General features: G+C 33.6%; 1 protein-coding gene across 4 annotated transcripts in view; it reads right to left on the bottom strand.

The window, feature by feature from the left end:
• Positions 1-14,730, bottom strand: part of GKAP1 (G kinase anchoring protein 1) — a 78,705-nt gene that overhangs the window by 8,349 nt on the left and 55,626 nt on the right. For 2 of the 4 annotated variants that reach the window (XM_057498546.1, XM_057498547.1), the window contains 2 exons: positions 7,121-7,277; positions 1,508-1,605 (listed from right to left, as the gene is read on the bottom strand). In XM_057498546.1, coding sequence (XP_057354529.1) covers positions 1,508-1,605; positions 7,121-7,277 — 255 coding nt within the window. Of the gene's footprint in view, positions 1-1,507; positions 1,610-2,656; positions 2,732-7,120; positions 7,278-14,730 lie in introns of all 4 variants that reach the window. The other 2 variants (XM_057498548.1, XM_036923218.2) reach the window with 2 other exon arrangements.

Here is a 14,730-nt window from a genome sequence, read left to right as displayed (position 1 = left end):
GACTTTACTCCCTCTAAAATCCAAAGGCCTTCAAATTCTAGGCTTGATTAACATCTCCAATTTCACCTTCTACAACTTTCCTTCTCTAAAAGTCAGTAACAATGTATTTCCTATACTCCCATGCTTTTGCATGATTCTCTCTACCTGAAAATATCATCTTTTCTGTGAAATCTTTACCGTTTTTCAATAGCAGCAATTAATTCACTCTTATCTCCATGCTTCTGGAGCACTCTGTCAAATCTCAGTGATAAATTTTACATTGTGCTGTAATTATTTACGTATTTATCTTTCCCATTAGACTATGAGATTCTTGCTAACTCATCTTTGTATTCCTGTGCCTAACATATGCTAAAAGCCCAACAAAAGCAAAGTGTAGTCCAAAAAAGGCTTAGTGGGAATGATCTTTAAAGGCTTAATTAAGTACAGGAGGAAGGGAAATGTAAGAACCATCAGGACTGAACCCAACTTACCATTTTTTACTATTACATATTCAGGGCCCAGAAAAGTACCTGGCACATTATAGGTATGAAATAAATAACTGTTGTGTGAATAAATATTAGTCAAAAAAGAATGACACTTGAGATGAAAAAGAGGTTTTTATAAAGCCTAAGGGAGGAATTAAGAGAGCAATAGGTAGATTTGTGGTTGAAATAACTTGTATAAATCGCATGTGTTGGTGAGGATATGGACAAATTAGAACCCTTAGGCACTGCTGATGGGAATGTAAAATAGTACAGCTGTGGGAAACTCGAAAATAGTTCAGTGATTCCTTAAAAAGTTAAATATAGAATTACCATATGATCCAGCAATCCACTCTTAGGTTATATACCCAAAAGAATTGAAAGCAGGAACTCAAGATACTTGTACTGTTCATAGCATACTTGCAATATTCATAGCAGCATTACTCACAGTAGCTGAAAGGTGGAAAACACTGCAAGTGTCATAAACAGATGAACAGATAAATAAAAGGTGGCATATACACACATACAACAGAATATTATTCAGCCATAAAAAAGGAATGAACTCTGATATATGCTACAACATACATGAACCCTGAAAACATTACATGTTTTAAGTGAAATAAGCCAGACACACAAGGACAAATATTGTATGACTCCACTTATATGAAGTATCTAGAAAAAAGGGAACTCAGAGAGATTACAGGTTTACCAGGGACTGCAGGGGAAGGGAAAATAGGGAGTTGCTTAATGGGTACAGTGTTTGTTTGGAATGATGAAAAAGTTATGCAAACAGACAGTGGTGATGCTACACATTGTGAAGGAACTTACTGCCACTAAATTGTACACTGAAAAATGGTTAAAATGGCAAATTTAATGTTATATGTATTTTATTTTACCATGATAAAAAATAAATATTATCATTAGTAAGCTTTAAAAACCTAAATAGAAGTATTTCTATCAAATATAAAATATACTTACATTCAAGAAAAGAGAAAATATGCAAATTTTAGAATTGTTTTAGTTTATAATAGCAAATAAATACAAACCTCCCATTGAGTGATGACATTTTTCATCTTCTGGATTTCAGCATCTTTCCTTTCAAGTTCCAACTTTAGTCTTTCAATTCTTCCATCCTTCAGAACTACTTCCTGAAAAGATAAAAACACTATTTTAGAATCTAGATAGTTCTGCCAAGTCTGGTTTACAATATTCTTTTGTGAAAAATTTAAGAGGAAAAATCCCAATTTTCCTGATTTTAATTAAATCCTAAAGCAACCTTAAACTGTTGACTACATTTCCCCTTCTACTCAATTATTTAATTGTAATTACATACAGTGCAAGCAAATAAGATACTTACAATAAATCTCAACTACAAAAATAACATAGAAAAATACCAGGGTCTTGTAATAATTACTTCTATACTAGAAAAAAAATATTAAAAGTATTCTGTGACAAGTTGTTGCTGTCTATTATTAAAACCCAAAAGAATTAAAAACTTAGGCAAAAATATATGAAGTAACAGAAAACAAAGGTAAATAGCTTTTCTCTGTATCAGTAATTAGCAGGTCAAAGATATAACTAGAAAAACCATTTCCTCCCAGTAGCAAAAATTCAGACATTTTCAGGATCCATAAAGAAAATTAGAAAATACTGAAAAGGACACAGAACAAAATATGTTTGTAGATGGAAAGACTATTACTTTGTAAGCTTAATTAAATTTCAATTGAAATTCCAATAGGGTTTTGTTCTTTGAAACTTTAGCAAAATAGTCAAAACTTCATCTGGGAGAACACAAAACAGAAACTAATAAAAAGTTAACACGATGAAGAATTTGCCTATCAAGTAATTGTATACTATACTGTAAAAATAACTAAAGTAGTGTAGTCATGGCACCTAGGTTGACAGAGCAATGTATCAGAAAAGAAAGTCCAGAAGAGACTTAAGACATAAGAATTTATTGTAATATAAACACAGCATTTTAAAGAAGTGAGAAAAGACTGAATTACAGAATGGTAGGTTACAAGACAAATGACTAACTGAAAAAATGAAGTTAAATCCCTGCATTTTGTACCATATACCAAATAAATTTAAATGTAAAAATCAAACCCAAAGTCATACATTTGGTAAGAGTATAAATTGGTTCTATTTATCTAATGAGTAATGCAGCAACATTAACTTATTCTGAAAATACTTACTGAGCACCTAACTGCTAGGTGCTGAGTGTACAATGGTGAAAAGAAGTGAAAAGATTCTTCCTTTGCAGGATTCATCTGGTGGAGAGGGCAGATGTAACATACATGCTGTAATTAGAAACCAAGGCTTAAACTCGAAGCAGCAAAGTGCTATAAAGGGAATAATGTGGATGATTCCCTTGTGGATCAGTGAAGCTCTCTTTGAGGTAGTGGCACTTAAGATGAACCTCGAGGGATGAATAAACACTGGTTAAGTAACGAGTGGAGGTACAAGCTTTCCACACAGAAGGAACAGTATGTCTAAAGGCCCTGAGGCAGGACAGAGCTTAGAAAATTTGAAGGAAAAAGAGGCCAATGCCAAGAGTGGTTGGAGCTTCGTAAGATAGTACAAGATGATTCTGGAAAAATAGGTAGATGCCTGATCATGAAAGGTCTTGCAGGCCGTAAGAACACTCTGCATATTATTCTGAATAAAACAGAAAGCAGTGAAGGATTCTGAGCAGAGTATTAGATTTAGATTTACAGTAAATTTATGTTTTTATAAGATCACTTTGGCAGCTGTGTGGTAAATGGATTAGAGTGGGGGAAGAAAGGCTGAAAGACCCTTTAATTGCTACTGTAAACCCACGTCAAAGATTATTCCCTGGATTAGGGTGGAAGCAGCTTAAGTGGAGGGAAGAGTATCATATGAGAAATTATTTGGAAGCAGAATCAACAGTATTTGATGAGGGACTGAATGTGGCAAGTGAGGAAGATGCACACTTCAATCCATGTTTCTAGTTTAAGGAACAGGTAAGTAGATCTAAATTAGAAAAATAACTAATAAAGCTATGATTTTCACTTCTAGGAGTTTATCTGAAACAGATAATTTAGGGGGGAAGAATCTGAATGTTCACTGCAGGTTTATTAAACAAAAAATTGGACATCAATTTAAATGACCAACAGTAGGATATAGACTAAATATATGGTAAACTACAAAACAGAAAACTGAAGTAACTAAAAATAATGATACAGACTATAACATATATTTACATGATCCCCAAATTGTGAGAGCATATGCAAAAGAAAAATTCTGGAAGGGCATACACCAAAATTTTAGTAACTCTCTTAGGACCTGAGATTATGGAAGATTTCTTTATTGTTTAAAAATTTCCTTTTACCAAAATTGTTTTATACTGAGCATATCACTGAATAAGATAAAATACTATTATAATCCTGAAAAAAAACATGTTAAAATAAAATCTAGATCAATATGAATATCTATGATCTTTGAGTAAGTAAGCCCTTTTGCACATAATACCAAAGGGAGAAAACTCAAAGGAAAGATTGACAGATTAAACGTGGTGGAAAAAAATCTCCAAAAGTACTGTAACAAAATCAAAACGTAAATGAAAAAATAGTCACAACAAATATGACAGGCATATGACCAATAAACATGAAAAGTATATAGTCTCAATATTAAGCAAAGAAGTGTTACAACAAACTACATTTAAAATATTTTTTTTCTCAGTGTGGGTAACTGAAAGCAATTTAATTATTAAAAGTTAAATTATTTAATGTATAAGAATTATTACTGAATGACCTGAAATGCTCACTTTCTGCATTTAACTAAAAAGTTATTAATATCATAGTTTTTATGTTATTGGGGGAAAAAGTATATATCCATAGAAAAGTGAGATCACAAAATATCAGTAATTTTCTCCAGGTTGAATGGGATTAAAAGTTATTTTTTCTAACTGCACCTGCAAATTGGAGCTAATATCTATCAGAATTAAATGAAATAATCATTTTAAGTACTTAATAGAGTGTCTAACAAATAAAGAGTGAGCCTTCATATATTTATTTTTGCCATTATTATCATTTATTCATTCTACTTATCAGTAGTTTCCAAAACTTCTAAAAAAACATCAATCGCTTTTTAACACAGAAAACGATACTGTTTTAATATACATTATTTTTATAAAGTCCTGTATTTCAGAAATAAACTTAAAAATTATCTTCTATGTAGAAAATAATGTACTAAAATGAGGATGAAAGGATGTGTTAAAATATTAAGTCCATGTTCATAAGAGACTTGAAATCTCTGAAGAATAATAAAAATGTGCTGTGAAATGTGCCATAAAAAAAACAAAATGCTATGGGGTGCAGAAAAAGAAGGAAGGATCATATCCAGATTTTCTGATTTTGGTCCGTGGGGTTGGGGTAGGGCAGTGGGAGAAAGTTTCTGGAAAAGATGGCAGGTGAACTGAATCTTGAGCAAAAAAAAGAAAAAAGTGATAGGAATGCTCTGCTCCAGCTAGGAGAAAAAAAAAATATCTAGGAGCAAATTCAGCTGAAGTTAATTTAGGTTGAAGCTACACAGTAGAACAATGTTTTCAAACTTGACAGTGACCCACATTAATATTTTATATCATGACCTAGAATACACATAAATGTCAGTGTATGTACATGTGTGTATGTTGTATGTGCATACATATACATACAGAAACAAATTTCATAAAATATTAATAAGATGTCATATACTTTTTTTGTTTGTTTTGAGTGCTAGTAGCAATCTACTAAATTGATTTCAGGTCTGGCTAATAGCTTCACACTTTCAGGTTGAAAAGGCCAGCTTATGGATTTTAACTGTTAGGTCAAGGACACTGTACTTGATTCAAAAGACATTAAACATCATTAAACAGGATGTTTTGGTATTCATCCATCTTTTTATGTATAGCTGTACCTCATTCATTTCTCCGGGTTCTAATCCAGCACAGAATTTCTAGAACATATGGTCTTACCCATCATCTTAAACTCAAAAAGCTAATGCCAAATTGTTTTTTCCAAAATTAATATACCAATTTCCACAACCACTAGTAGTATGCTATTGTTCCATATCCTTAACAATGCTGAGTACTGTCTAATTCCTATCACTTGTCTTCACCTTCATTTTTCCTAAGCACTGAAGTTGAAATTAGTATTACCATCTAAAACTTTGTACTTTGCTCAAAACACTTCTAAAAATTCTTTACTATCTACTGACTAAATCATAAAGGCCTTTAGCTCCTCCACAATCTTATTCAACCTATCTTGTCAAACTTATACTATGCTCCTCAATGATTCTTTCATTTAATTAAACTGGTTTATTCTTTGCTGCCTACATTTTTTTTTTCATAATATTCCAGTTTCTTCTCCCTCACACTTCTGCATGTTCAAATTCCACCTTCCTTTAAATTCTAATTCAAAAGCTATTTTCTCCTAGGAAAGCTATCATTGATCTCCACTCTTGTGAATTACTATGGTACTTTATCAGTATATCCTTTTTTTGACTTAACCATTTTCTACCCTGTATAAAAGCAATTATCTATTAAATGCATACTGTGTACAACATGTTCTGATAAACATTTTAAATCATAGTTGCTAATTTCCCTAATAATAATACATGAAAGTTGGTTGACTTCATACCAATGCAACACAGATGATAACATGCAGAAGCTATATTTTGTATTAGGTTTGATTTCAGACTTCTCTTTCTACTATACAGCACTATCACTTTGGTCTTATTTAGATCATTAATCTTAATCATTTTAAACTTATATATATACAACTTGGTTCTACAAAGGGTTTGAGACACTTACTCGCTGAAAAAGTATCACTTTTTCCATCCAAGAATGATCTGAGATGGCTTAAAAAAATAAGATGATATGGACCACAAAGGGGAATGATGGTCAATGAAAAAAGGAAGCAAGTACGTTAACCATAAATGTTAACATGGTTGCTTGGACTGTACAGATTTAACTTGTCGGCCATAGCTTGCAACCCCTAGTATACAGGATAAAAATTCTTAGTTTCACATCAAAGGATCCTTATAATCTAAATCCATGATTATAATTTCTCTAGTCATGTTATCCCACACTCACTTAACTGTATACGTCTTAGATGCAGAAATTTTCTGTTTCCTGAATATTCAGTTTAAGGCCTGTCATGGCTCTGGGCCTTTGTTCTTGCAGCTCCCGTAGGCTTTCTCCATTTCTTATCTTATACAGTTATTTATCACTCAAAATTCATCCCAAATGTCACTTTATATACCTTTCACAATTCACCCAAGTAGTGATCTATTACCTTTTCTATTCAAAATCTCTTTATTGTTCATACCTCTCTTAAAGCCTTCATCATGCTTAATGATATCCTCTTTATAGGTCCACCTCTTCCTCTCCCCATTACTCTAAGGGAAGGATGGTCTTATCCATCTTGGTATTCCCACTGCCCTACACCAGTGCCTAACAGTACCTAGTATACAGCACATGCTCAATTAATATTCACCAATGAAGTATCTCATATTTTTAAATACAAATATCTATACGTGGTAATATCTCAAAACTGTAACTTTATATAATCATACTGGATTCCACGGCTTACTTTTTTTCAAAAAGAGACACTGCATTTTAACTTCATTGTGATTGTAAGAGAATTATTCTATTTTACATGCCTGGTTGTTTTCATGAGCTGCACAATTATCTGTTCCATTATATTCTGTAAGCTGTTCTCTTCTTTTTTCTCTAATAAGAATTTTATGAACATCATCTTCCAGTCTATTGAAGAATCCTCCACCATGTGATAAAGTCTGAGAAGAACTCAATTCCTGCCAAAAATGAATTATGATTTACTATCAACACAAAAGTGTATGCATTTAAGTAAACCTAGTCAACCATCAGAAGGATAGAGAATGAAAGAAAAATTCATTTTTTTAACTAGGAGACAATCAGTTTCTTCTTCATCTCCAGAAAATAAACAATAGAGAATTGTTTATAAACAATTTGTAAATGTCCTTCTCTTCATATTTTGTTTGGTGTTCCCTGACTTAAAACAAATTTTAAAATCCATATACTACACAATTCACCCATTTAATGTGCACATATTCAATATTTTTTAATATATTCAGAGAGTTGTACAACCATAACTACAATCAATTCTGTAAGAGTTTCATCACCTCCAAAAGAAACTGAACCTATTAGCAGTAACTCCCCATTTCTTCCTAATACCTCTCCTCAGTTGCCCCTTCAATAACACTAATCTACTTTCTTTCTATACAGATTTGCCTATTCTGGACATTTGATATAAATGGAATCAGACCATATGTGGTCTTTTATGACTGGCTTCTTTCACTTAGAAAATTTTTTTCAAGGTTCATCCATATTATAGCATGCATGCTCTTCATTTATATAGTATACATATAACATTTTCTTCATTCCTGATCGCCAAAAAATATCTCATCAGTGGATACAACACATTTAATTTCTCCATCAGTTGATGGGACATTTTGGGTTTCTACATTTTGGCTATTATGAATAATGCTGCTATAACCATTCATGCACAAGTTTTTTGTGTGGATATGTTTTCAATTCTTTTGAGTGTATGCACCCAGAAGTAGAACTGCTGGGACATATGGTTACTCTTATGTTTAACCTTTTGAAGAATGTCAGATAGTTTTCCAAAACAGCCACATTTTACAATCCCATCAACAGTGTATGAGGGTTCTAATCTCTCCATATTCTCACCAACACTCATTTATTATTGTCTTTTATTATTATAGCCCCTTGAGTGGGTGTGAAGTGGTATCTCATTGTGGTCTTGAGTTGTATCTCCTGATGGCTAATGGTACTCTTTTCATGTGCATATTGGGTATTTACAGATCTTCTTTGAAAAATGTCTACTCAGATCTTTCGCCCACTTTTTAATTGGGTTGCTTTTTATTTTTGAGTTGTAAGATTTATTTATTCTACCAAATGTCTCTATATATTCTATCAAATGTGTTATCAACTATATGATTTGCAAATACTTTCTCCCATTCCATGGGTTGTCTTTTCACATTCTTGATGGTGTCCTTTGTATCACAAAAGATTTTAATTTTGATGAAGGTCACAAAGATTTACTCCTATATTTTCTTCTAAGAGTTTTATAATTTTAGCTCTTACATTTAGGTCTGTAATCTATTTTGAGCTTTTTTTGTGTGTATGTTGCAAAGAAGGGGCCCAAATTCATTCTTCTATGTTTGGATTTATAGCATTATTTGTTAAGAAGATAATTATTTCCCCATTGAAATGTCTTGGCACCCTTGTCCAAAATCAAATGAACACAAATGTAAGGGTTTCTTTCTGGAATTGTAATCCAATTCTGCCAATCTGTATGTCTACCCTTGTGCCACACCATACTGCCTTGATTACTATAGCTTTGTATTGCTCAACTTTTTACACTATATTTAAAAAATAATTTTTACATAAATCCCACACACCAATGAAAGGGAGATAAGATTTTATCACATGCTACTCAATTACATAAAATAAGAAATCCTACATTTTCTCCAATACAAGTAGCATGTCCTGTCCAATTTCCCATCATGAAGACAGAGTGAGGAAAGTGTTCCTCTTGCTCCCACTGAAGTCACCTATGTCCCAAGTTCTTGAACTAGAATACTTCCAATTTAACCCATTTCAATTGTATTTGTAAGCATATGACCCAACAGTTCAATGCCTGCTTATCCTTTTCCCTTCATTATCTTAAAAAGTGTTTTAAAGAAAAACAAGTTTATTAGTGTTTAATAACATACAAATGACATTTAAAATATTTGTACAGTCCCTTACATTTTGCAAAGCATTTCCACAAATATTGCATCTGAATCTCACTAACACAATAAGACGGTGATAGAGCAATAATTTTTCCCCACAAAGTAATTGTGACCTCAGGAAAGTTATGTAACTTGTCCATTAGTCATTCTATTGCTAAGTGGTACAGATATATCGCTAAGCCTACGACTTCATAAATGACTTTCAGTATATTCTGGTAAGATTTCATTTTTTAAAACAATAAATACAGTGCTTAAAACAATGTTGAGCTTCTATGGAAGGAATAGCATGATAATGGCAACTAATCAGCTTCTGGATTTCACTTCTCCAAGGACTGAAGTTCCAGCCAGCGTTCTGTTTTTTGACAGCTGTTACCACTACAGCATGCCTAATGCCTATCACAAAGGGGATTAGTGAGATACAATTTTTTTTCCCTCAGGATGGAACTTTTCAAAAGATATCCTGATAAGAAAATATGGGAAAAAGAAGCAAAAAGAAATCAACCATAATGCTCCCTCTGACACCTCAAAAGAAAAAAAAAATCTCAAATTTGGCAAATGTAAGAACATTGATTCTTCAGTGAGTTTAGCCAATTCCAATTTAACTCAAATTCTGAATACCTATTATGTGCCCAGCAAATAATGAAAAGGACAGTATGGTGTTTGTGTATAAGTATAGCCCTATAGATCACTGGAACAAAATTAAGAGTTTAAACATAAGACTTCACATTTATGATCAACTTATTTTTTAAAAAACATGTCAAGGTACTTCATTAAGGAAACAGGACTATTTCAACAAATGGTGCTGGAACAGCTGAATATACATATGCCAAAAGGAGAATTTGTACTCTTTCTTCATACCATACACAAAAATTAAAACAGATCACAGAGAAGATGATTCTGAGAAGATGGCAGAGTAGGAAGTAGCAGGAATTTATCTGATGTAATAAATATTTTGGAACTCTGGAGTCTGCTGAAGGCTTGTTTCCAAAGGAAAACTTGGATAGTAAATTGAGGTTAACTTTGGTCAATTTCAGCTTTTAGCACAGCAGCAGCTACCCATTCCCCATCCCTAGCCAGTGTGCTTGTTCCTGGAGCAGACTGCACACATTTTATGGAAGCTAGGGTGGGCAAAAAGGACCCTGTCCTCCAAATAAGGGGGTTGGTGCTATGGTCACTGCTGCTTCTGATCACAAAGGCACAAACAGACAAACGGTAGGTAGTTGTCCCACTACCCAAACTGCTGCAAGGCCCTCCTCCTCTAGCAGAAGGTACTTTCAAAGGATTTAAAGGGCTGATGCTCTTTTCCCCATACTGTTTTCTGCTTTCCACCTTCAGGTCCAGACATTAAAAACATCTGCCTATGAGGGGAAAATAAAAAAGTGACTGCACATGCCCAACAAAAGGCTCAGAAAAGAATTAAGACATTAAGTTTATAGCTCACATTGATCCTCAGAACAGACAACATATCAAAAAACAAAGATAAAAAAACAGCAATCCTTGAGGAAGGAAGAGAATCTGATTTCTAGTTACCATATTATTAAATTCAAATGTCTAGCATTCAACAACAAGAATAATCACAAGGCATACATATAGGAAAGCATGGCCCATTGAAAGGAAAAAAAATTGAAACCTTCCCTCAAAAAGACTTTTGGCAGTTATATTAGAGACTTTAAAAGAATTGTCTTAAAGATGCTCAGAGAACTAAGGGAAGGTGTGGAAAAAAAATTTTAAAAGTGATGCATGAAGAAAAAGGAAATATCAAATAGAGATAGAAAACCTTAAAAGATACCATAAAGAAATCCTACAGCTAAAAAGACAAATTCACTAGAGTGATTCAAAGGCAAAGCTGAGCAGGCAGAATTGAAAGAACAAGTGAAGTCAAAGATAGGACAATAGAAATGATCCAGGATGAGAACAGAAAAGATTGAGGAAAAGCAAACAGAGCCTAAGGGACCTGCAGGACACCATCAAGTAGACCAATATTCACATTGTGAGACTTAGAAGAACGAGAGAGAGAGAAAGAGGCAGAGAGAATATTTGAATAAATAAGGGCTGAAAACTCTACAAGTTTGAAGAAAGACATGACTATAAACATCCAAGAAGCTCAAAACCTCCAAATAAAGAGACTCACATCAAGACATAATATAGTCAAACTTTCAGAAGACAAAGAAAAAAATCCTAAAAGCAGCAAGGGGAAGCAAATCATCACATACAAGTGGATCCTCAGTAAAATTCATCAGAAGATTTCTCACCAGAAACTTTGAAGTCCAGAAGTTAGTGAGCTGATGTATTCAAAGTGCTAAGAGAAAAAACTTTCAACAAAAAATCCTATATGCAGCAAAACTGTCCTTCAAAGTTAGGGAGGAATCAGGACATTCCCAGATAAATGAAAGTCGAGGGAGTCTGTGACCACTAGACCTGCCCTGCAAGAAATGTTCAAGGAAGTCCGGGCAATGTAAAAAGAAAGGACATTAGACAGTAACTCAAAGCCATATAGAGAAATACACACCTTAAAAATAATTAACTTGGGAAATTAGAAGCTCATATTACTGTAACAATGGTATCTAACTATACTTTTTGTTTTATACATGATTTGAGGCCAATATGATTAAAGAAAAAAAATTAGTGTAAAAGCTTCTATTGCCAGAACTTTGGTTTGTAACTCCAAATCTTGTTTTATACATAACTTAAGAGGTTACTGCATTTGAAATAATTTTATTTATGTTTCTGGGCACACAAATTGTAAAGATGTAATTTTGTGACAACAACAACTGCAAGAGGTAGGGACAGCAGTGTAAAGGAGAATTTTGTATGCTATTGAAGTTAAACTGCTATAAATTCAAATTAGTATTATAAGTTTAGGATGTTCAATGTAATCCCCATAGTAAACACAAATGAAATAGTTGTACAATATACACAAAAGGAAATGAAAGGATTTGAATAATTTCACTACAAAAAAATCAAGTACAAAAGAAGATAGTAATGAAGGAAACAAGCAACAAAAGAGCTATCTGACATATAATAACAAATAGCACAATAACAGAAATCAGTCTCTCCTTATCAGCAATTACATTAAATGTAAATTAAGTTCTCCAATCAAAAGATATAAAATGACAGAATAGATAAAAAGAACATGACTGAACTATATGCTTTTTACAAAAGACTCACTTGTGATCCAAACGCACAAATAGGTTGAAAGTGAAGGGATAGAAAAAGATTCTCTGTGCAAACAATAACCAAAAGAGAGCAGGGGTAGCAACATTAATATCAAACAAAACAGACTTTAAATTTAAAAAGGTTACAGTAGATAAATGACATTAAAATTAATAAAAAGTAAAATACAGCAAAAAAAATAATTATAAACATTTACACATCTAATGACAGACCACAAAATTATGATGAAGCAAAAACTGACAGAACAGAAGGGAGAAATAGTTGCACAGTTGTAGTTGAATACATCAATACCTCACTCAAAGTAATAAATAGAACTAACAGACACAAGATAAGTAAGGAAGTAGAGGACTAGAACAACATAATAAACCAAGCAGGTCTAACAGAAATATACAGAACACTCTATACCCAACAATAGTAGTATACATATCCTTCCCAAGTACACATGGAACATTTTCCAGGACAGCCCACAAAATGAGGCCACAAATGAAGCCCCAATAGATTTGAAAAAATAAATAGCATGTAAAAATATCTTCTCTGACCACAAAGAGATGAAGTTAGATATCAATAAAAAACAAAAGAAAATTCACAAATTTGTGGTAATTAAACAGTACAGGTTCTTTAAAATAAGGTATCATTGATATAGTATCTTATGGAAGTTTACATTAGCAACATTGTGGTTAGAACATCCACCCGTATTATCAAGTCCCACCCACACCCCATTGGAGTTACTGTCCATCAGCATAGTAAGATGCTATGAAGTCAATACTCATGTTCTCGTGCTGTAGTGCTGTTCCTCTGACAACCCTACATTATGTGTGGAAATCATAATGTCCCTTAATCCCCTTCTCCCTCCCTCCCAACGGACCCATTCGAACCCCTTCCCGTTGGTAACCGCTAGTCCTTACTTGGAGTCTGTGAGCCTGCTGCTGTTTTGTTCCTTCAGTTTTGCTTTCTTGTTATAGTCCACAAATTAGTGAAATTATTTGGTACTTCTTTTTCTCCACCTGGCTTATTTCACTGAGCATGATAGCCTCTGGCTCCATCCATGCTGTTGCAAAAGGCAGGATTTGTTTTCTCCTTATGGCTGAATAATATTCCATTGTGTATATGTACCACCTCTCCTTTATCCATTAATCTACTGATGGACACTTAGGTTGCTTCCATATCTTGGCTATTGTAAATAGTGTAGTAATAAACATAGGGGTGCATGTCTTTTTGAATCTGGGATCTTGTTTTCTTCGGTTAAATTCCAAGGAGTGGAATTCCTGGGTCAAATGGTATTTCTATTTTTAGTTGTTTGAGGAACCTCCCTATTGCTTCCCACAATGGTTGAACTAATTACATTCCCACCAACAGTGTAGGAGGGTTCCCCTTTCTCTGCATCCTTGCTACCATTTGTTGTTCCTTATCTTTTGGATGTTGGCCATCCTAACTGGTGTGAGGTGATATCTCATTGTGGTTTTAATTTGCATTTCCCTGATAATCACAATGTGCAGCATGTTTTCATGTGTCTGTTGGCCACTTGAATTTCTTCTTTGGAGAAGTGTCTGTTCATATCCTCCACCGAACTTTCAATCGGGTTATTTCCTTTCTGGGTGTTGAGGCGTGTGAGTTCTTTATATATTTTGGATGTTAACCACTTGTCCGATATGTCATTTTCACATATATTCTCACATACTGTAGATGCCTCTTTTTTCAGCTGATGGTGTCCTTTGCGTACAGAAACTTTTTAGTTTGATGTAGTCCCATTTGTTCATTTTTGCTTTTCCTTCCCTTGCCCAAGTAGATGTGTTCAGGAAAAAGTTGCTCATGTTTATATTAAAGAGATTTTTGCTATGTTTTCTTCTAAGAGTTTTATGGTTTCATGACTTACATTCAGGTCTTTGATATACTTCAAGTTTACTTTGTGTATGAAGTTACATGGTAATTCAGTTTCATTCTCTTGCATGTAGCTGTCCAGTTTTGCCAACAGCAGTTGTTGAAGAGGCTGTCATTTTCCCACTGTATGTCCATGGCTCCTTTATAGTATATTAATTGACCATATACGCTTCATTTACATCTGGGCTCTCTAGTCTGTTCATTGGTTTATAGTTCTGTTCTTGTGCCAGTGCCAAATTGTCTTGATTACTGTGGCTTTGTAGTAGAGCTTGAAGTGGAGGAGCGTAATCTCCCTAGGTTTATTCTTCCTTCTCAGAATTGCTTTGGCTATTCAGGGTCTTTTGTGGTTACATATGAATTTTAGAACTATTTGTTCTAGTTCGTTGAAGAATGCTTTTGGTATTTTGATAAGGATTGC

The sequence above is a fragment of the Manis pentadactyla genome, chromosome 3 (assembly GCF_030020395.1).
Source record: "Manis pentadactyla isolate mManPen7 chromosome 3, mManPen7.hap1, whole genome shotgun sequence".
Taxonomy (NCBI): Eukaryota; Metazoa; Chordata; class Mammalia; order Pholidota; family Manidae; genus Manis; species Manis pentadactyla.
Note: the sequence above shows the minus strand (reverse complement) of the source record. Positions and strands in the feature narration are given on the sequence as shown.